We start from the raw sequence: 22,953 nt of genomic DNA on the forward strand, positions 1-22,953 counted from the left end.
TTCAGCTTTCATATCTTTTCTTAAGTATACAACTATACCATTCTTCTTTTCCATAGCAGAAGCTGCAAAATGTTGACCAAGTTTTGAGTTGATCAAATATTTTTGATCAGTTGACTTGATATGAGTTTCTTGCAAACAAATTACATCGTTCTTAAACTGTTTAAGATAATGAAATATTTTCTTCCTCTTCTGTGGAGAGTTCAGTCCGTTGACATTCCATGTTAAAATCTTAGTTGTCATCTTTGGTTGGTTGAAGCATTTTTAGAGCTTCCTGCACGGCCTGTTTAACCTTAGGTCTAGCTCCTCCCACTGCTTCCAGATTTGTTGTTGTAGTTCCTTGATCGATGGCCGATGATTGTTGATGCTGTTGCCTCTTAGCTTGTTTCTCCATACGTCTAGTAGTCATGCGGCTAGGTCTTGGTTCCATAGCACCTTGCACTTCTAGAGAAGAGAGATGCTCCATCTTGTCTGGTGGTTGTGTAGTTTGCTGTCTATCCTGTCCTTCTTGTGGTCTTTCTCTAGGTCCAGATGGTGCAGGGTGTCCGGCCTTCAATATATTATAATAAAAATCTCGGGCTTTCCATACAGAGTTGAGGCGGTACCTTTGCTTATCAAATGTAAATATGATGCCAAATGGTGCATCCCATCTATACTGTATCTGACGATTTCTGAGTTCTTCGACCAAAAAAGCGTAGTCTCTTCTGGCTCTTAACATTTGAGGTGGTATCTCTTTCAAAACAGCCAGGTCTTGACCGCCAATTTGAAGCTTAGTGTTATAAGACGCTTGCAGTACCATATTTCTGAACTCTCTTGTAGTAAAATATATAACGATGTCTCGAGGAAGCTGCTTCTGCTTTGCCAGCCAGGAGTTAACGCGGTAAGCTTTGTCAATTTGCCAGCCTTGGTTGGTCCCTGGTCTTCCCATCAGGCGGTCAAAAGCTTCCGATAGGATCTGTTTCAGGTTCTCCTGTTTCTCCTCACGCAGCCCCCTTACTCTTAATGCGAACTCCATTTGTCGGTACTGTATCATAATAATTTCTTTTTCAGCATTTTCCACTTTTTGTTCCACCACCTCTGTTTTCAATGTCAAGTTAGCATTGGCATCATTAAGAACCTCTAGAGTATCTTCCACTCCAGAAATATGTTCTGTTAATACAGTTACAAGACTCAGCATGTCGTCTCTAATTTTATCAACCTTAGCCTCAAATTTCTCATACAACTCCTGTTTAAGTCCTTTTATTTCACTTTTAATTTCACTTTTAATTTCTTCTTTCATTTCTTTTATTTCCTCTTTTCTCTCCTCTCTATTATCTCTAAATTTATCTTCCATTTTAATTGTCTGTGCATTAAGAGCCTCGCTTAGATTACTCAGAAAAAATTCTTTCGTTAACACATCCCCAGCAGGGGGCGTAGGAAGCGGAGGCTGCAGCTTTGTACCAGGCACTGAGGATGTGCCCCTGGAAGTAGAGGGTGACGACTTCAAGTTAATATTTGGTTTTGAGGCCATTTCAAAATTTGTCTGCCTGCAGTTAATAAAACTCTATTGCCTAAATATGCAGCTTTAAGTAAAGAGGCTTTTATTTTGAAGTTTAAGGCTTGGCAAAAGTTTCAGTGAGTAAACATTGTAACAAGACCGTTCAACAGATTCATCACCATTTAACTTCCAAATAAGCAAAGTTAATGAAGGAGTAAAATTCTTCTATTGTGAAACCAAAACATGTGATAAGCTATCTCTTTTGTTTTGAATTCTTTTGAAGTCTTGTGAGAATTAGCAAAAAGTGTTCGTTATTACCGGAGAAACCAGCCTGCTCGGCGCCATTTTAAAAGCCTCTGAGTAAATAATTTTTCGGAGGAGAAAAAGAGAAGAAGCTAAAATGTTGATAAGCAATTATTGTCCTCGCAGTAAACGGATTCAGCTCGTGATAAGATTAAATCAAACAAAACTTAGAGCAGAGTGGGAGAGACCTACTTTGTCCTGCACAAGGCAGTTTGAAGTTCCCAGCACGGACAGCCGTTCTGCCTTGGGCTAGCCCCCCTTTCCTTGCAAGCACAAAAGCTGCAAAAATCGAAGAGCATTTGCCAGCAAAACAGTTTCTTCTTTCCCTCTTGCCTGAAGGATAAGAAAACCTGATAAGACGTCAGATGGAAGATCCTCTAATCAGGTACGTAGCCAGGAATTCGGAGGCAGCTGATTTTTTGCTGCTTCCACCAGTAAGCTCCTCCCAGGAAGTCCGGGATGCCAAATTTTGTCTTCCCAGGAGATGTGGGATGAATTTGGTCTTGGGCCTCCTGAGTAAGTGGATGCGCCCAGGGGTGGGTTTCAATTTTTTTTACTATCGGTTTGGTGGGTGTGGCTAGATGGGGGGCATGTGACTGAGTGGGCATGGCCAACTTGACGTCACTCACTCACACTCAGTCACATGACCTCCTCACCAAGTCATGCCCACCGAAACGGTGGTGAAAAGTTTTGATGGGGGGCGGGGGGGAGGCCTCCAGCCTCGCCGGAGCTAAGGGAGTGTCTGAAAACTACCCAGTAAGAAAAAAAAGTTTTTGCCTTCCCTCCGCCCTCAAGAACACTCTGCAGGCTTCAGTAGGGCTGAGGGAAGGCAAAAATGTCCCTGTTTTTGTGAAAAATGGGCAGAAAACGGGCCGTTTTTCACAAAAACGGAGGCATATTTGCCTTTCCCCAGCCCTGCTGAAGCCTGTAGAGTGCTTCTGGGGGCTGAGAGAAGGCAAAAACGCCTCAGTTTTTGCAAAAAACAGCCCATCTCTGGGACCTCTCTGACACATTAAAAAAGGGAGAAAATACATTTTTTTCAATGAAGATTGTTCTGCGCATGTGCAGAAGAGAAAATAAAGATGGCGGCGCCCAGGATAGAACTGGTCTGAACCGGTCGGAGCCCACCTCTGGATGGGGCCCTTTGCAGCAGAGGCTCTGCCAGGTGTCCTCGGCCCTTCCTGCCCTTCTCTCTTCCTTCCCCTCCTTGTAGAAATGCCTGATGGATCTGACTACAGTTTCCCCAACCCATTTTCTTCCAGGTCAGAGGAAGGTCTCTCTTTGCACCAAGGACACAACCAGGAAGCTTCCTTGGCATCAAGTCAGGAATGGCCCATCCAGTGGTAGCTTTCAAATTTTTTTAGAAACTCTTCTGTAGTTGTGGCCTGCTTTGTGGGAGTGGCTTGCTGACCATGTGATTGGGTGGGAGTGGCTTGCCAGCCATGTGATTGGGTGGGAGTGGCTTGCCAGCCATGTGACTGGTGGGCATGGCCAACTTGTAAAATGTGGTGGAACTCACTTAACAATGCTCTTTCTTAGCAACCAAAATGTTGGCTCAGGAACTCTGGCACTGAAGCACGCAAGTCTTAAAGCTGTCAAGTTACAAGACCCTTTCACCCCTAACCCTTTAGAAAAAATACCCCAGGGGTGTTCAAACTTGACAGCTTTAAGACTTGTGGACTTCAACTCCCAGAATTCCTCCTCTCATAGAAAAGAAGAGGTTAGAACTGGCAGGAATCCACCCCTGGGCCCATCGCACCTTCTGTCAGGATGGGTTTTTGCCTCACCTATCAGCCAAATACTAAGTGGCCTGACTCAGTTTGTATTTTCTGATTAAAAAAGGCTTGAAGGGAGTTCGCTAATTCAGGGGGTGGCAGGTAGGAATCCTCATCACCTGAAGCAAATGAGTTTGGGGATCTTTCGTATTTGCCTCCCATTGAAAACACCTTTCCCAATGAATGGAAGGCAGAGCAAAGAAGGGCCTTTCCCAGAACGGCCATATTCCTAGAAAGCTCCAGCATGGCTTCCCTGCACAAGGCCCTCCACCTGGGATCCAACAATGCCATTCGTCTTTTGTGAAATCCACATCCACCTCTTCAAAAGGAGCAGAAAATTTAACTAAGTCTTATAATTAGTAAGTAGTAATTTAGTAACTTATAGATTGTTAGGTTAAATAAATAATTGATAAGGGCAATAAGGTACACATATATGTTGGTTTGATGAGAAGAAAATGGATATAAACAGTAAAGGATTTTTCCTGGACACAAATTGTAAACAGTGACTTGGGGGGGGGGGGAAGAGTTTAGAAACTTTGTCAACTAATCTTTGTTTAGAATATGTTATAAAGATTTAAGACTATTGGATGATTTTGTAATAATTAATGAAATGCCATCAGGTGGTTGTGTTTTTTAACTATGGATTATTTTAGGCAAAAGGACACTAAAACAATTTCAGTCAAATGAGAACTATGCTATGTTGATAGACTCATTAAGAATCTTTGACATTTGATATGAATATAAGAAAAAACTGTGGAAGAGAGGCACAAAAGCTAATTGTAACCAATGGACACACTTTCTACAAGATGTAATGTAAGATGATGTTTTGTGTGTGTGTGTGTGTTGTTTGTTTAATAAAAATAAAAATTTCTTGCAAAAAAAAAAAAAGGAGCAGAGCTCTAGAAAAAGAGGGAAAATCTTCCTTAGTAGACAACCTTGTGACAGAATTGTAAGTCATCTCATTGTGCAAAACAGGAAACGGGGCTCTGCAAAATACTAAATGGGCATTTCTTGCAGGGCAGAGTTATGTTGGATGTCCACATAATCATAATCATGTTATTGTGTGCTTTTTATTGTAATTTTTCTCCCTGAAATATTTAAGTTTGTTTTTCAACTGAATTATATAGCTTATATAGCTTTAATTATATTAAAGGTGGGGGGAAAATTGTGAAGTGCTTTATCTTGGTCGGATTTCCCTTCTTCTTGTTGTGCCGTATCCGTCATCGGACATTGGCGATCATGTTGGCAATCCTCGCTTGCCTTCGATCTTTCCCAGGAGGATGAAGTATTTTTGATGCCGTATTTTTCTGGGTGTCACATCACAGGTCCAAAATATTCTAACTTCCGCTTTTTAATGGCTTTGATAATTTCCCTTGGCTTTCCCAGGCAGCTTAGCACCTCCTCATTTGTGATTTTGTCAACCCAGTTTATACGTATCAGCCGCCTGTAAATCCACATTTCAAATGCTTCTAGTTTCTTCAAGTGGTTTTCCGTCAGAGAGCAACTCTCTACTCCATGGAGCAGGATAGAAAAGATGTAACATCTGACAAACCTAATTTTCAGATCTTCCCCTACATTTTAAAAAACTGGCATTTTAACAGGGGTGAGTAGACTTTTTATATCCGGTGTAATCCGGTTTCCCCATTGATTTTCTTTATTGGAGGCCCCTAAGAAGGTCATAAATAATGATCACATGACCACAGGGATGCTCTAGAGTCACAAGTGCAAGGACCGGTCATAAGTCACTTTTTTCAGCAATGTTGTCACTTTAAATGGTCACTAAATGAATGGCCATTAACTCAAGGACTACTTGTAAGGACAGGGAGGTCCAGGCGTGGCTCAATTTACCTTCACTCGTTTGGTGACTGTTCCCGATTATGGCAGCACTGAAAACACTAAGTGGTCCTCACACTTGTGACCATCACAAAGTCCCCACTGTCACATCATTGTGATTCAGGTGCTTGGCAATTGTCACTGACTTACAATGATCGTCCTGAGGTCACATGACTTCCATTTGTGACTTTCCCTTCCAGCTTCCAACAAGCAAAGTCAATGGGGAAGCTGGCAGGGAAAGTCATGGTCATGTGGTGTCTTGCTTAACAACCAGGGAGTTTCACTTAATTACCACACTGCTTAATGACATATTTTCCAGTCTCTATTGTGGTCCTAGGTGTAAATAAAGATAAACTATGAAAAAAAGAAAAAAGGAATTTTGCCTTTCCAACTGTGCTGGGAAAATGGTTGACATATAAGTTGGGCAAAGAAAAAGAAAAGAAAGTTTACCTATTAAAAGGAGAGCATGAACGAGATCCTATTGGTCATTGCCTAGCAAGAGGAAACATTCCAATGAGGGAAAGTTGGCTGCAGCCTATAATAAGATATTGGGCTGCAGCCAACTGTCCTTCATCGGTATGTTTACTTTCTGCTGGGAACAACATTTAGCTTGGGTGTGTCTGAATTTCACTCTTGAACCTGTTGGCAACCAGGTGGCAACAGCTGGCTCTTGGACCAACTTTGGATGATTCTTGTAAGCTTCTCTTCGAAAAACATGTTTTCCCGCACCAACATATGAGTTTGTAACTGGCTGACAAATCATACCAATGTGTAGTCCTCTATGGAACTACATTGACATGGAGGGAAGAAAGCAGTGGGATATGCCAAATTTCAGGTCCAGGACTCTTCAATATCTTCATAAATGACTTAGTTCCAGGGATCGAAGGGGAATTCATCAGATTTGCAGATGACACCCAGCTGGGAGGAATGCCCAACATCCCAGAAGACAAGCTCAGCATCCAAAAGGACATTGGGCCCTATCTAAGAAAATGAAATTCAACATAGATAAAAGTAAGGTTTTATACTTAGGCAGGTCTATGGAGATCTCAGTCATCCAGGTCATGGTTGTCCCAAAGGTGCACTGAAGAAGCTTCTTGGATGAGAAGTGAAACGTCTTCAGAGAAAAACCAGGAAGTTCAGTTGCCTCTTGAAAAAGCTCCTTTGGGACATAATTAGGCAAGAAAACCAACTGCAGAGGTACAGACTTGGCGAAACTGTGAAATGAATCTTGGAGTGGACAATCACTTGAATATGAGCCAGCCATGTGCAGCAGCCCCCCAAAAAGCCAATGCAATTCTAGGCTGCATTTAATAGAGGGATAGTATCACAATTATGTCAACTTCTAGTAGCACTTTACAAAGCTTTAGTAAGACCACAATTGGAAAGGGCGTTGGTCCTTACCTGAGACGCCTCTTCTCCTAGGGTGGAGGCAGCATCCAGACTGGGTTAACCTTCACCCAGTCATCTCAAGGACTGGGTCTGATAACATTGTTTAACCCTTGCTAGGTAGACCAGCTTTAGACGAAGAAACTCCAGACCCAATGCGTCATCAGTCTCAGTTGGAATATTCATTTTCTCCAGAACTCAAGGTGTAGCTCCTGCTGAATTCTAATGTATTGGTCAGTCACACCATTCAAGCTCCTGGAACAACTCATACCATCTAAAGACAACTTTGTATTTTTATTTTTTATTTAATTTTTTAATTTATATAAATATAAATATATATATATATTTATGTTGCATTTGTGCTAATAAATAAATAAATGGAGACTAGTATAGATCTATTTCAAGCTATTTAGCTCTCATCAGCTTGCCATACCCTTACTGGGATTTGAACCTGGGCTGTATTACATATTAGGCAGTTGTGTTAGCCACTAAGCCACAGGCTCTCCTCCTTTATCAGCTAGGCCAGGGAAATAGGTATTTATTGTGTCACAACCCCTGGTATGCCCAAATATGGGAGGAAGCATACTGCTTCCTTTCTCTGTCTATCGGCTCATCCCAGGAGACCATCCAGACAGAAAGCCATTATTTTTATAATATGATATCAGGGAGGCCTGAGCCGCCCAAGCCGTTGAAGTGGACACACTTCTTGTTGAATGTGCTGTAATCCTACCCGGCACCTGAGCAGATTCGGATTTATACTCCATTGAAATACAGGCCTTCAACCACCTGCCTATGGTAGGTGATGTAACTCTGTTACCTAAGGATGCTGGCTCAAAGGATACAAAGAGAGTATCAGATTTTCTAATGGCTGAAGTGTGATCAAAATAAATTTTAAGAGCCTTCTGTACGTCCAAAGTGTGCCACCTGTGTTCCAATGGGTGAACAGGTTGGGGACAGAAATTTGGTAGGATAACCTCCTGCGTTCGGTGGAAGCAGGAACACACTTTGGGGATGAAGGAAGGGTCCAAACGTAAGACCACCCGATCTTGATGGAAAATGCATAAGTCTTTCCTGGCTGAAAGTGCCTGCAACTCTATAGTTTATAGTTTATAGTTTATTTATTTGTATGCCGCCCTTTTCCCTGAGGGGACTCAGGGCGGCTCACAAGTTAAGGGAAGGGGAAGACAAAACAGTTATGAACATAACAATACATTGTTAAAAGAGAACACAACAATCATACCATTCGGGTGGGGTTAAGGTCTTTAGCTCCAGGCTTGCTGGGACAGCCAGATTTTAAGGGCAGTGTGGAAGGTCTGGAGGGTGGTGAGGGTACGAATCTCCACGGGGAGTTCGTTCCAGAGGGTCGGAGCAGCCACCGAGAAGGCTCTCCTCCGGGTAGTTGCCAGATGACATTGGCTCGTTGATGGAATTCGGAGGAGGCCTAATCTATGCGATCGGATCGGTCTAGTGGAGGTAATTGGCAGTAGGCGGTCTCTCAACTCTGAAATCCGAGCGGAAGTAATGGCCACCAGAAATGAGACATTTAGTGTCAATCTGAGAAAAACCTCCCTCAAAGGTTGAAATGGAGCCCTAGTTAAAGCATTAAGTACCTTAGTTAAATCCCAGGATAGGTACCTGTGGACTGCAGGAGATTTTAGATTGGAGGCCCCTTTAAGAAAGCGGCGCACCGTAGGCAGTTGAGAGAGAGAAAGGGAACCCCCGCATGTCAAAACCGATGATATGGCTGCAACCTGCCTCCTGATGGTATTGGGTGCTAACCCTTTGTCCAAACCATCCTGCAGAAACTCAAGAAGCTGTGGTATCGTGACCTTGGTAGGATCCACTGTCTTACCGGAACAGGTAAGGAACAGAAAGATTTCCAGGTGGCGTCATAAATTCTGTCGGTGGAAGGCCATCTATCGGCCTGAATCGTCTTGATGACCCTGGAGGAGAAATTGTACCCCCCAGGACGCTCCGCTCAAACGCCAGGCGGTCAACTGGAACCACTGAGGGTCCAGGTGCTCCAGTGACCCCTGATGGAGGGAGATCCTTTCCTGAGAGATCCTCCAGGGTCTGTCCACCGAAAGTGTTCGCAGGTCGGTGAACCAAGTCCTGCATGGCCAGTGGGGGGAGACTAACACGACCTCGGCCTTCTCCACAAGTATCTTCTGAATTACTCTGGGAAGAAGAGGCAATGGTGGAAAGGCGTATAGGAGGCCTGGTGGCCATCTGCATCACAATGCACCCCCTCCGATCGATGTGCTGGGAACCGAGTGAAGAACCGTGGGAGGTGGCTGTTGTTGGGGGTGGTGAATAGATCTATCACCGGCATGCCAAATCTGTCCACAATGTCCTGGAAGATAGAGGGGTTCACTTGCCACTCGGCATTGTCCAGAACCTTGCGGCTGAGCCAATCTGCCTGCACATTTGCTACCCCTGAGATATGCTCCGCTGTGAGAGAAAGCAAGTTCTTCTCGGCCCAAAGCACCAAGTTCATGGCTTCGTCCATGAGGGACCGTGATTTGGTACTCCCCTGTTGGTTGATATGTGCCTTTGCAGAGACATTGTCCTTTAACACAACCACATGTCTGCCCACCACCAGTGGAAGGAAATGGTGTAGGGCCAGATGAGCCGCCCTCAACTCCAGCCAGTTTATATTGTGGGAGCTGTCTACCTGGTCCCACTGGCCCTGTGCTACCTGCGCCTGAAGGGTGCCCCCCCAGCCGAAAAGGCTGGCATCTGTCGTGACTGTCAATAAGTCCTGGTCCTTGAAAAGGCAGCCTTTCGTGATGGCCTGAGACGTCCACCACCTGATGGAACGGGTGACCTCCACCGGTATGCGCACCTTGGCCAGGGAACAGCTTAAGAGTCTTCTCTGAAAAGGCAAGAGGAACCATTGTAGGCATCTGGAATGCAAACGCGCCCACGGAACAATCCCAATGGCCGACACCATGGTCCCCAGTAACTTAGATAGGGAAGCCAGTGAGCACCTGTATGTCCCGGCCACCTGACCTGCCAAGGCCCTGAGATTTTCTTGTCTCTCACGAGACAAGTAAACCCTGCATTCAACTGTATCGATCAACGCTCCCAAATACACCAACCTGGTGGTAGGATGGAAGTGACTCTTTGGGACGTTGATCGAAAACCCATGGTTCTGGAGGACCTGAATGGTAGATGCCAGATCCCTACGTGCCTGTTTAGGTGACGAAGATTGAATAAGGATATCATCAAGGTAAGCCTGAATTCTAATAGGCACCTCCCGTAGTGCTGCGACCAATGACGCTAACACTTTTGTAAATACCCGGGATGCTGATGACAGTCCAAAGGGGAGGGCAGTGTATTGGAAATGCTGCCCTAGATATGAAAAATGTAGAAACTGCCTGTGGCGTGAAAAAATAGGAATATGGAGGTACGCCTCCGTTAAGTCGATTGAAGTTAAAAAATCACCCTCTCTCTGATGGAACCCAAAATGGTATGCAAAGAATGCATCTTAAACAGCTTGTAACAAATGAACCTGTTTAATTTCTTAAGATCTAGAATGGCTCTCCAGCCCCCCGAGGCCTTAGGAATTACAAAGAGGATTGAATAAAAACCCAACCTGCATTCGTTGTATTGCCCGAATGTCAATGAGATGTTGAATCGCCTCTTGCATAAGGCGTCTGCGAGCTGGGTTGGAGGAGACCGGGCAGGTCCTGAAGATCCTAGGGAGGCTGGAGGTAAACTCAAGGGTTAGCCCTTCTCTAACAGTTGACCTGACCCAAATGTTGGAGGTAGTTGTTTCCCACACATCAGCAAACATGGCTAACCTACCCCCTATGGGATAACTGTTCCCCGTGGAACTATGTTCTGCGGTAATAAGGTCCCCCACTCCCTGAAAGGGACGTCTGGAGGACTTTCCCCGCTGATATTGGTCAGGCTGGGCTCTCTGTCTGGCAGAGTATCCTCCCTGCTGCCTATATCCCTGGTTTCCATAGTTCCCCCGAAAGGAAGAACCATAGTCCTGATTACGAAAAGACGAACCAAGGTCTTGCCCTCGAAAGGACAGACGCCTGGGATAAGGAGCTGGACGATTGAAGCCTTTTTTAGGTGCGGTACGGAGGACCTTCCTCTTCTCCTTATTCTCCACCAGGTAGGGATCCAATGCATCCCCAAAGAGGAAACTGCCTTTAAACAAAGCAGAAGCCAGTCTCCACTTATGGCACACATCGGCCTGCCACTGCCGGAGCCACAGCAGTCTGAGTGATGCCACTGATGAGGCCATGGCCCTAGCTGCAAATCTTGCAGATGACAGGGTGGCATCCGAGGCGAATTGCACCACTGCCACTAGCTTAGTAATGTCCTGGTGCGCGTGTATATCCGCGATTGGGATACGCTGCTGAAGATCCTGAAGCCAAAGAAGACAAGGTCGGATGAAAAAGGAGGTAGAAAAACGTGGTAGAAGCCCTTGCCGCCCAAGCAGTGGCCTGATGTCCTCTCTGCAGTGTGAGGTCTGCTTTCTTCTCTTCTGGCTTCAGGACATCCTCTGGGGCTCCTGGCATCTGAGCTGGAGTGTATAGTGCAATTACAGGAGCGTCAATCGAAGGGATGGACATGAACTGAACCAATTCATTAGCTACATTGAAATTTTTTTTATCTGAAGCTGAAGGGCTTGGCCCAGATGTGGGATTTGCCCATTGATGTTGAATTAAGTCTACGAATATTTTTGGCATAGGTACTGTTTCTGCTGGAAGAGATTGCTCCAAAGACAAAGATTCAGCGCAGACAGTTGTTGGCCTGGGAGTTGAAGCCGCTGGCTGAGACTCAATCTTTGAGGCTACTTTGGCCTTGTAGAGCAGGGATTGGAAAAGAGTCGGAGGGAAGAGGCCTGAGAAGGTTTTTTGCTCCGTCTCCCTGTCCACATCCTCTGAAAGCTCATCCTCCTTAAGTTCACCCTCTTCTGATTCAGAGGAGTCACCCTGCTCTTCCTGATCAGATGTCACCTGCCCTGCAGAGGGCGCCATTGGAGCCTGAACTGGTGGTATTGTTGCAGGGACGGGGGGGGGGGGGGGGGGGGCTGCCTTTGTGTCAGGGCATCCCTTTGCTGCAACCCTGCTGTGATGCCCTGTGAGATGGCACTGGCAATAACATCTTGAAGGTTAGGCAAATACATAGGATTGCCCCATAATAGCTGCATCCATCCTTTGGACAGCTGGTGGAAGTATGTCATCTCTAACAGGTAGAGGGGCTTGGAGCCCCTGAGGTAGACCCAGATATTTGAGACATCAATGGGGTATATTGGATTAGCAGAAGGCTCTCTGTTTTGCCTGCCTCCTGGGGAGAGCATCAGTGAAAGGTGGCTCTGAGCTGGAGGTGTCAGATCAGAAGAAGAAGCCTTTTTACTGGCTGCCTTCTTATGAATTCTCTCTAAGGCTTTGTCCTTCTGTCTCTCATAGCGTGAACTGGGCTTGGAAGATTTCTTTGATTTTTTTTCTCTTTAACTGAGGCTTGTGCTGTCTTTTTGCTGGCCCTGGCTGCTTCCCTGCCATCAGAAGTAGAGGGCTGCGGGGAGGAATGAGGCACTGTGGCTGCTTCAGGTATGTTGGATACTTGAGCCTCTGCAGGAAATTCAGGAGCCGCTATGGAGATTTCTGCACTAAGCGCAGCCTCCTTGTTACCAACTGACAGGCGTTCAAAATGGCGATTCGCGCCTTTTCTAAACTGTCACGAAGCGCGCGCTAAACAGTAAGGTAAAATTCGCCCTGAGGCTCCGTCACACTAGCGGCGCCCCAAAGCCCTTTTTACACTTTTATTCTTACTCACAAAAACTCCCTCTGGTTCGCTCCACGGCACCGTTTTGTACTTATATAGCCACAGGCTGCCTCTGAACTGCTTGACAGGAGTTGCGGAGCGTGTTCCCAGCAGGGACTCAAAATAGTTTCTTTGTTTGAAGATAAGCAGCAGGGAGCCGAATGGTTTCTTTTCTGAAGATAAGCGTTTTAAACAGGGAAAGCGAAGCTGACAGCCGGCGGGCTGTTACAAAGTGCGGGAAGCTGATTAACGCCGTTTGAGTCGCTTCTGCCCGAGCGACAGTCTATCTACCCTGACAGGGTTTTGAGGCTCAGACCCCTCCAAATCCCCTGTCCCACGAGGGGCTTTGATGCTGGGCTCACTTTCTGGCACTCCCGATTATCTCACAAACGCCTTAATTGAGCCTCCAACTCTTTTCAATCCACATCCAACGTTGTTTGAAGACCGGAGAAAGCGATGAGGCAGCCGCCCCCATCGAGGGCTAAAGCTGGTCTACCTAGGAGGGGCGTGGTTAAACAACGTTATCAGACCCAGTCCTCGAGATGAGTGGATGAAGGTTAACCCAGTCTGGATGCTGCCTCCGCCACTAGGGAGAACAATGGATCCAGTGGTCGCCCCAATATAACAAAGATGTTGAGACTCTGGAAAGAGTGCAGAGAAGAGCAACTAGAATGATTAGGGGACTGGAGTCTGGAGGCTAAAACATATGAATGCTGTAGAAATTGGGCATGCCTAGTCTAATGAAAATGAAGCCCGTTAAGAACTGGATGACAGCTAACAAACTGGTACTCAACCCGGACAAGACGGAGTGGCTGTTGTGTTTCCCTCCCAATAATTTGGCCAGTGTTCCATCGCTCAGGCTGGGGGGTCAAATTTTACACCCCTCAGATAGGGTTCGCAACTTGGGAGTCCTCCTGGACCCACAGCTGACTTTTGACCATCATTTGTCGGCCGTGACCAGGGGGGCATTTGCCCAGGTTCGCCTGGTACGCCAGTTGCAACCCTACCTGAACCGGGAGGCCCTCACAACAGTCACTCGAGCCCTTGTGATCTCTAGGCTGGAATACTGCAATGTGCTCTACATGGGGCTGCCCTTGAAGAGCATCCGGCGACTTCAGCTAGTCCAGAATGCGGCTGCGCGAGTGATAGTGGGCGCACCTCGGTTCGCCCACATAACACCTATCCTCTGCGAGCTGCGCTGGCTACCTGTTGATCTCCGGGTGCGCTTCAAGGTGCTACTTACCATCCATAAAGCCCTCCATGGTAGTGGATCTGAGTACTTGAGAGACCACCTTCTGCCGATTACCTCCCTTCGCCCCATCAGATCGCACAGAGTGGGCCTCCTCCGAGTTCCATCCGCCAGTCAGTGCCGACTGGCGACTACGCGGAGGAGAGCCTTCTCAGTAGCAGCTCCGACCCTTTGGAATGATCTCCCCGTAGAGATTCGCACCCTCACCACCGTCCAGACCTTCCGCACAGCCCTTAAGATCTGGCTATCCCGGCAGGCCTGGGGATAAGATTTTCATCCGCCCCACCCGAATGCTGAATGAATGTTGTGTTTTATTGTTTTATTTTTATTCACATATTATTTCATGTTCTGTCTTGCACTCCCTTCCCACGAATTGTAAGCCGCCCTGAGTCCCCTCAGGGAAAAGGGCGGCCTATAAATGACAATAAAATCCTAAATCCTAAATCCTAAAAAGAAGGACTAGGGGGGACATGATAGCAATGTTCCAATATTGGAGGGGCTCCTACAGAGATGAGGGGATCAAACTATTTTTCAAAGCACCAAAAGGTAAGACAAACAATGGATGGAAACTATCCAAGGAGAGAAGCAATCTAAACCTAAGGAGAACTGTGAAAGCCAACAACAAATGGAACAGAAGTTGCCTTCAGAGGTTGTGGGTGCTCCATCACTCCAAAAAGAGACTGGATGTAAAACACAGGGGTATTTTAGAAGACATTATATTCATGAAGCCTTGTTGTTAAATTGGGATTAAAAGATTAAAAGGCAACATTATTTTAAAATTCCAGTCTGGTTATCAACTATTGAAGCATTTTCATATCCAATAACATACAAAAAGGAACAAACAGATATGGTCAAATGTTGAATGCAAAGGGTGAACTTAAATCTATGCAAGAACTGGAACAACAAGGTATAAAGATGAACTGGTTTTCATATGCGCAAATACATTGTAGACATGATAAAGATCTTAAAATGGAAGGTTTCCATTATAAAATGACTGACAATTAGATATTTAAACATATTTGACTTGTTAATATGTGATTTTATATAAATGATAAGTGATGGAAAGAATGCACAAAAACTTGTAACCAATTGGACACACTGTTCGTAATTGAAGATGATTTTATGTTTCTGTTTTGTTTTGTCTGTTTATGTTTGTTTAAAAATAAAAAAACTCTTTAAAAAAGAGATTGGACTATCACTTGTCTGAAATGGCAAAGGGCCTCCTGCTTGAGCAGGGGTTGGACTAGAAGACCTCCAAAGTCCTATTTGATATCTGTCCACCCCATCAGCTCTTAAAGACGAAGTATGGGCTTTTTCTGCTGCGGTAGCCATCCTGGATACCCTTCTCTTAAAGCCTCTTAAAATAGGCTTGTGTGGATAGGCTTTGGGATCTCAAGCAATGGGGCTGCATTGCTGATCATAGCCTTCCTTCCTTCTTGCATAATGTTTTTCATGTTTTTTTTATTTATTTTACATACTGGTTTTTTATTTTATGACACAGAGTCACGTTTTAGAGACAGGTGGCTGTGTAGATATGAGGTATCAATCAACCAATCAATCAATCAATAGTTCTGTCTTTGCAGGAGAATAATAGGAATTAGAGAATTAATGTCTTGCATTTGGTAAGTTGATGTCCCCCCCCCCCCAAAAAAAAAGACACGCCTTCATCTTGAAGCTGCCACAAGAGCCTTTGAGCGTTTTCATCCAGAGTGAAGATCATTTGGAGCTTCTGTCCTAGAAGATAGAATCATTCAAAGGGACCTTGGAGGTCTTCTAGTCTAACTCTCGGTTCAAGGAAGGAGGGATCTTTATGTACTATCCAGATCAAATGATTGTCCGGTCCGTTTCTGAACATCTCCAGTGATGGAGCACTTACAACTCCAGGAAAGAAGCGATTCCATGGATTAATTGTTCTCACGGTCCCTTTACCGCACCCCTCCTTTCCCCAGCCCCAAATAATCCTCTCGTTTTCCCCAGCCCCGCAGTTCTTCCCCTCCCCCTCCAAGAGACGGAATCCCTGGGAGGGTTTCCTGAATGAACTTTCGCTTTCCTCCCCTCCCCCGCCCCTCCCACCCGTTCAGCCTGGACGTCTGCCGAACAATTATGACGACAACTCAATACACTTCCCCCACACTTAATGGTTGACCTTGGCCAATCGCCAGCCTGCTCTGGATTATTGATCTGTAGATCAACGGGGCAGGTGGTTGTTTTTTTGTCTGCGATTTCCGGGAAGCGGGGCGCAGGTTGAAGATCGCGGCCAGGATGGCTCTTCGTTCTGCGCCCCTCTTGCTCTTGGTGTTAGTGTTGGTGGCCCTCCGGGAGAGCTGCTTCGGTGAGTCCTTTTGGGGGCATGGGGGTTTCTCCCCCTTTTTCTGCTAGTAGGAAATCTCTCTCTTTCTCCCCCCCCCCCAACTCCCCAAACAGATTATTCTGAAAAAAGGATTCTTGGTTCGGTTGTCTTTCTAGTCCGCTCTGGATGCTTTCTGAACAGTCCTTAAAGATTGCAGGGACTCGGCTGCTGCCACTCCCCTCCCCCCCCCAGCCCCTCTGGGAACAGGACAAGGGTCGCCCCTCCAGATGCCAGTCAGGTCTACCTGGGTGACCCCAAGCGCAGTTCTTTCCCTCCCCCAAAGTGGAGGTTGCTGGAAAGCAGCGTTTGCAGAGGATCAGGTCAGTTCACTCACTTCCTGGCTGCCTTTGCTCAACCCCCTCCTCCTGCTGCGTCTTATTTGGGGGGGGGGGGGGGTTCGTAGTTTTTTTCTGGGTGCTGGGAGGACCCAGCCCATTTCTCAGAAGGCTTGTGTGTTATAGGCCAACTGAGAGGTTGTTGCAATGGAGAAATTGGGTTCAGGTTGCGGTGTGAATGCTGCAGGGTCGGAGTCTAGGGAGAAAAACTCCTTGGAATAAATAATCTTCCTAAAGATCCCTTTTTCTTTGATTTTCATTTTCTCCCCTGTATCCCATCCTAAAGCCCAACAACCACAAAGCTGTTTTTTCTGGGACAGGCAGAGATTTGCCTCCTCAGATATTCCTTCTTCCATTTCAGAAGCCCCCAGTTAGAGACAGTTTGCAAAATTAGAAATACAGGTGGTCCTCAACTTACGTCCATGCCTGAACCCAAAAATTTGGTTGTTAGGTGAGACATTTGTCTTATGTAAGCTTTGCCCCATTTTACGACCTTTCTTGCCTCCATTGTTAAGTGAATCTGGCTTCCCCATGGACTTTGCTTGCCAGAAGGTCACAAAAGAGGATCACGTGTCCCTGGGACACACCAACCGTCGTAAATATGAACCAGTTGCCGAACATCTGAATTTTGATCAAGTGATCGTGAGGATGCTGTGAAAAATGGTCATAAAATGGCATGTGGGCAGAGGAGCCGTTGCCCTGCTCAGCTCCATTGCGCCTGCCTCCTGCCGGCCAGCTGGTTTTCAAATCTCTGCCACGCATACCCGTTTTTGGTCCCAGGAGGCTTTAGGAAATCCTGCTAGGCCAAAAGCAGACTGCGGGGGTGGTGGGTGGCCACGCATGGATGTGCAGGGGACAGGGGGAGAATGGGAAGTTATGCGCAGGGGGTGGAATACACATGGGATTTTGCATGTGCATTGCATTACAGGTGTGGGCAGGAACATGCGTTTGGTACGTGACGATATAACAGTTAGCCATCTAATCCTTTCCAGGATTAAGTGTAAGAAGAGTTTGGGATGCATCCAAAGTTTTATAAGAGGATAGTTTAAGGTAAAGGTAAATTTAAAGAGAAAAGGCAAGAAGAAAACACAAGTGGTTTTGGATGAGATTTTTTTTTAAAAAGGAAGGGTTTAAAAATTCCCAAACAGAACAACTATTACCCACCAAATTAAACTTCCACAGAGGCAATTATTTATGATAATAGATAATTAGTTGACTGATAAATAGCTTGTGTATTATCAGTAAGTGAAATGGAAATAAAGATGAATTATGAATAAAAGAAAAAAAGAAATTTTAGCTTTCCAACTGTGCTGGGAAAATGGTTGACAAATAAGTTGGGCAAAGAAAAAGAAAAGGAACTAAAATTTACCTGTGAAAAAGGACAGCAGGAATGAGATCCTATTGGCCACTGCCTAGCAACAGAGTACACATTCCAATGAGTTGGGCTGGCTTTATTCTCTTTGTTGGAAACAACATTTAGCTCAGGTGTGTTATGACTTTCATTCCTGAACCTGGGACCTACTGACAACCAGCTGGCCCTTGGACCAACCTTTTTATAGATGGGCGGCTGTAAAAATATGAGGAATATATAAATAATGCTGTCATCAAAGGAGAATAACAGGAAGTAAGGAATTAATGTCATATATTTGGTAAGCTGACATTCCCCCCCCCCCAATAAGATAGGTCTCCAGATTGAAGCTGCCACAAGAGCCTTGGAGGGTTTTCATCCAGAGTGAAGGTCATTTGGGGTCTCTGATCTGGAACCTAGAATCATTCAAAGGGACCTTGGAGGTCTTCTAGTCAAACTCTTGACTCGAGGAAGGAGAGACCTTATACCCATGATGGCGAAGTAGAACCCTCTGTGCGTGCACGTGAACTGTTGCCCTAGCTCAGCTCTGCTGCGCATGTGTGTGCACCCCCCACCGGCCAGCTTTTTTTTGGGTTCTGCCGTGCATGCGGGGGGGGGCACATACGGAGGACAAACATGCATGCGGGTGGGACAGGGTGCACGGGCAGGAGATGTGTGTGCATGCACAGGTGTGTGGCCCAGCAGGAGCCGTTGGAGCTGCCACCAGACTCCGACAGCGAGGGGCCCTATGAGTCAGCTCTGGAGGATGTGGAGGACCCCGGACAGGGTTCCGACTCTGAGCAGGGCGCAGAGATGCTGGTTAGCCACCAGGAGGCGCCTGAGCCTTGGACCAGTGGGGAGGAGACAAGGGAGTGTGATCCGGAAGTCATGCATTGGAGCAGTGGGGAGGAGCCAAGGGAGTTGTTCCTGGATGCCCGGCACCAAAGAACTAATAGGCGTAAGGAACAGTTGCGCAGTTACAGGAGGTAATTGCACTCAGCTGGTGGTAATTAGGCTCCTCTCAAGACTATAAAAGGAATGATTGTGCACACACCCTTGCAGGAGTCAACATATTCACTAAAGTTGGAGAACTTTTGAGGCTAGTTTGGCAGGCTGGATTGCTGCCAAGGTTAGTCTGTGCTGGATTGCTGCCAACGTCTTCTCTGTGCTGGCTTGCTGCCAAGGTCCTGTTTGTGTGTCAATAAATCCTTGCAGTATCTTTTTCTCGGCGTGCTTTGGTGTAGGACGAGGGGGGTCAGAACACACAGGGGTGCCTTGTGCAGGGGTGTTGCCCATGCATTACATTATGGGTGCGCATGCATACACTTTTGGCACTCGGCGCCAAAAAGCTTAGAACCATCCCTGCCTTATATCATCCCAATCAAACGGCTCTCCGGTCTATTTTTGAATAGCTCCAGTGATGGAGCAACTTTTCTCCCCTTTGCTAAAGCGGGAAGTGGGCGTGGCTAACGCTGTCGCATCCAGGCCATGGGTCACAGGTTTGACACCGCTCTCCTGTACCATTTCAGACAAGTGACTGTCCAACTGTTCCACTGGTTAATGGTCCTCACTGCTAGGAAGTTTCTCCTTCATTCCAGGTTGCTTCTCCCCTTGATCAGTTTCCATCCGATGTTTCTTCTCCTGCCTTCTGGTGCTTTGGAAAATAATTTAACCCCCTCCTCTTTGTGGCAGCCTGTCAAATGCCGGAATCCTGCTATCATGTAGTCCTTCTTTTCTCTAGACTGGCCAAACCCAAATCCTGCAACCGTTCTTCGTATGTTTTAGTCTCCAGGCCGTTAATCATCTTAGTTGTTCTCCTGTGGTGACCAAAACTAGTTGCCGTATTCGAGGAGTGTAGTATAGGCAGAGGTTGGGGGCAGGGTTGGGAGACCCCATGGGTTTCCGGGGTGGTGGTCAGGAGGAATTCCGGGTATTGAAGTCCACCTAAAATCCAGGTGGCTGAATTTGAGAAACTTTCATTCAGGGCCTTTACATTGAGAGTTGCTAAGGGAGTGAAGAGTAGGATAGGTGACTTCAACCATCCTCCCAAGATGGCTGAGGGGTTTTCCTGCCTTTCTTTGTGCTGATGAAGGGCAGGGAATATTTGAGATTCAGAGTAAATCTGGTGCCTTGTAACTGCCTGGGAAGGAAGGTTTTCAGAGGCTTAACTGGGCTGCTGAGATGAAGAAAGGTGGGGATAATCACATGGGATTTTCTGCAGAGTGAGGGTTGAGCCCCACGGAGTCCTGGGTTCAAATCCCATTCCTTCTCAGATGGCTGGGCTCTGGGAGGGGAGGAGGAATTTCGCAGTGGGGGATGAGCAGGAAGATCTAGGGAGGCTTCATGTCTTCACTGTTGCTCCCTTCACTCTCCCCATTGCCTTCTCACATCTCCCTGGCCATCGGTTTGGGTTTCTCTGGATTCCTCCTCCTCTAGGTCCTGCCGCCATTTTATAAAATTTCCATTAAAATCTGCACATACTAACAATCCATGCTGGTCCTCCATGAGGTGAAAATATTTTTTCCTGTGACTGGGAAGTTGGGGTTTCCTGCTGCTTTGGGGCTTCTGGTCTGCAATCCCCCCCTTTCTCCCCATGGGGCGACTGCAGCCTCCTTGGGGCAGAGTTTGAGCAGCCCAGAAAAGAGTCTGCGATGAGGCCTTGCTGGAAGTGGGTGGGCACAATTTCGGTGGCAGAGGGTTTGGGGTTCCTGCTGGCCCTCTAGCCTTGCTTTCCCTTCCCTCCGTCATCCCAATTTCCTTCTCCTCCAAAAGCTGCTTTTTTGTCTCTCACTTGTTTCCTCTTTCTATCCCATCTTCCATCATTTCCCCCTTCTTCCTCTGCTCCCCCCCAGTTCTCTTCCTCTTTCTCCTTCTTCCTCCCCACACCCTGAAATTGGGCTCTCTCTGTCCCCCATAGGATCAGGGTCCTTGACTGAAGCCCCCTAACTCTGCCCCTCTGGGTTTCTTCCAGGTTCCTCTTCACACTCCCTCAAATATTTCCACACTGCCATCTCAGACCCCAGTCAGGGCCTGTTCCATTTTGTCTCTCTGGGGTACGTGGATGGCCAACTCTTCACTTCCTACGATAGCCAGAGCAGGAGGGCGAAGCCTCGAGTCTCCTGGATGGAGAAGGTGGGGAAAGACGACCCCACATACTGGAACAGAAGCACCCAGAGAGAACGTAATAATGAGGATATGTCCAGAGTAGACCTGGAGAACCTGAGGAGGCGCTACAATCACAGCAAAGGTAAGTGATGGGTCGGGTGGCTCCTCCAACCCCATATTCCCCTCCCCAGGAACCAGAGGGGGGAGAAATGGGGGTCCTCCCAAGCGAAAGATTGCTTCTACACTTTTTACAATGTTTTTTTAAAGAATGGAATGGAATGGAACGGGATGGAACAAATTAGAACAGAATTAGAAAGAATAGAATATAATTAGAAAGAATAGAATTAGAAAGAATAAATAGAATAGTATTAGAAAAGAAAGGATTAAATAGAATTAGAATAGAAAAGAATAGAATAGAATAGAATTAGAAAGAACAGAATTAGAAAGAATAAATAGAATAGAATACAATAGAATTAGAAAGAATAGAATTAGAAAGAATAGAATTAGAAAGAATAGAATTAGAAAGAATAAATAGGATAGAATAGAATAGAATTAGAAAGAATAGAATTAGAAAGAATAAATAGAATAGTATTAGAAAAGAAAGGATTAAATAGAATTAGAATAGAAAAGAATAGAATAGAATAGAATTAGAAAGAACAGAATTAGAAAGAATAAATAGAATAGAATGCAATAGAATTAGAAAGAATAGAATTAGAAAGAATAGAATTAGAAAGAATAGAATTAGAAAGAATAGAATTAGAAAGAATAGAATTAGAAAGAATAAATAGAATAGAATAGAATAGAATTAGAAAGAATAGAATTAGAAAGAATAGAATTAGAAAGAATAAATAGAATAGTATTAGGAAACAAAGAATTAAATAGAAAGAATAGAAAAGAAAAGAATAGAATAGAATTAGAAAGAACAGAATTAGAAAGAATAAATAAAATAGAATAGAATAAGAAAGAACAGAATTAGAAAGAATAAATAGAATAGAATAGAATTAGAAAGAATAGAATAGAATAAGAAAGAATAAATAGAATAAAATTAGAATAGAATAGAAAAGAATAGAATTAGAAAGAATATATAGAATAGAATTAAAAAGAAGAGAATAGAATAGAATTAGAAAGAATAGAATAGAATAGAATTAGAATAGAATAGAAAAGAATAGAAGAGAATTAGAAATAATAAAATTAGAAAGAATAAATGGAATAGAATAGAATTAGAAAGAACAGAATTAGAAAGAATAAATAGAATAGAATAGAATTAGAATTAGAATTAGAAAGAATAGAATAGAATTAGAATAGAAAAGAAAAGAATAGAATAGAATTAGAAAGAATAAAAAGAAAGAATAAATGGAATGGAATAGAATTAGAAAGAATAGAATAGAATTAGGAAGAATAAATAGAACAGAATTAGAAAAGAATAGAATAGAATTAGAAAGAACAATTAGAAAGAATAAATAGAATAGAATTAGAAAGAATAGAATAGAATTAGAAAGAATAAATGGAATTAGAATAGAATAGAATAGAATTCTTTATTGGCCAAGTGTGATTGAAGACAGATGGAATTTGTGTTCGGTGCATATGCTCTCAGTGTACATGAAAAATACATCCATCAGGAATCATAAGATACAGCACTTAGTCTTAGTGTCCTAAATAAGCAATCAAATCATCCTAAATAAAGCAATATATATCGTAAAGATACAAGCAGCAAGGTATAGTTATAAGTGGGAGGAGACAGGTAATAGGAAGGAGGGGAAGAATAGCAATACAGTCTCAGTAAGTAGTTTGACAGTGTTGTGGGAATTAGTGGTTTAACAGAGATACATATTGTTCTTTTAAATTAATATATCATCCCCTTAACTGACATTTTCTGCAGGTTACAGTTACTAAAAATATTTTCACTTTTCCCTGGAGGCCATCCTGCTGTGGGGGAAAAGGGAAGAAGAGGTCTCTTGCTCCCTCAGGCTTAACTCCTGCACTGCCACCTGCTTCCCACAAGAGGGGG

At 45.0% G+C, this 22,953-nt stretch overlaps 4 protein-coding genes across 8 annotated transcripts in view; 2 read left to right on the forward strand and 2 right to left on the reverse strand.

Annotated features, from left to right (window-relative positions):
- LOC116503374 (major histocompatibility complex class I-related gene protein-like) overlaps positions 1-22,953 on the forward strand; it is a 556,717-nt gene that overhangs the window by 490,137 nt on the left and 43,627 nt on the right. The gene's annotated exons all lie outside the window — the stretch shown is intronic.
- Positions 1-22,953, reverse strand: part of LOC116503386 (H-2 class I histocompatibility antigen, Q9 alpha chain-like) — a 504,076-nt gene that overhangs the window by 223,318 nt on the left and 257,805 nt on the right. The window lies entirely within an intron of this gene.
- Positions 1-22,953, reverse strand: part of LOC116503420 (major histocompatibility complex class I-related gene protein-like) — a 465,627-nt gene that overhangs the window by 152,567 nt on the left and 290,107 nt on the right. The gene's annotated exons all lie outside the window — the stretch shown is intronic.
- LOC116503411 (H-2 class I histocompatibility antigen, Q9 alpha chain-like) overlaps positions 15,985-22,953 on the forward strand; it is a 65,127-nt gene continuing 58,158 nt past the window's right edge. The window contains exon 1 of the mRNA XM_032209812.1: positions 15,985-16,139. Within this exon, the coding sequence (XP_032065703.1) occupies positions 16,070-16,139 (70 nt within the window). The 5' untranslated portion in view covers positions 15,985-16,069. The remainder of the gene's footprint in view (positions 16,140-22,953) is intronic.

This window comes from Thamnophis elegans, chromosome 2 (genome assembly GCF_009769535.1).
Source record: "Thamnophis elegans isolate rThaEle1 chromosome 2, rThaEle1.pri, whole genome shotgun sequence".
Taxonomy (NCBI): Eukaryota; Metazoa; Chordata; class Lepidosauria; order Squamata; family Colubridae; genus Thamnophis; species Thamnophis elegans.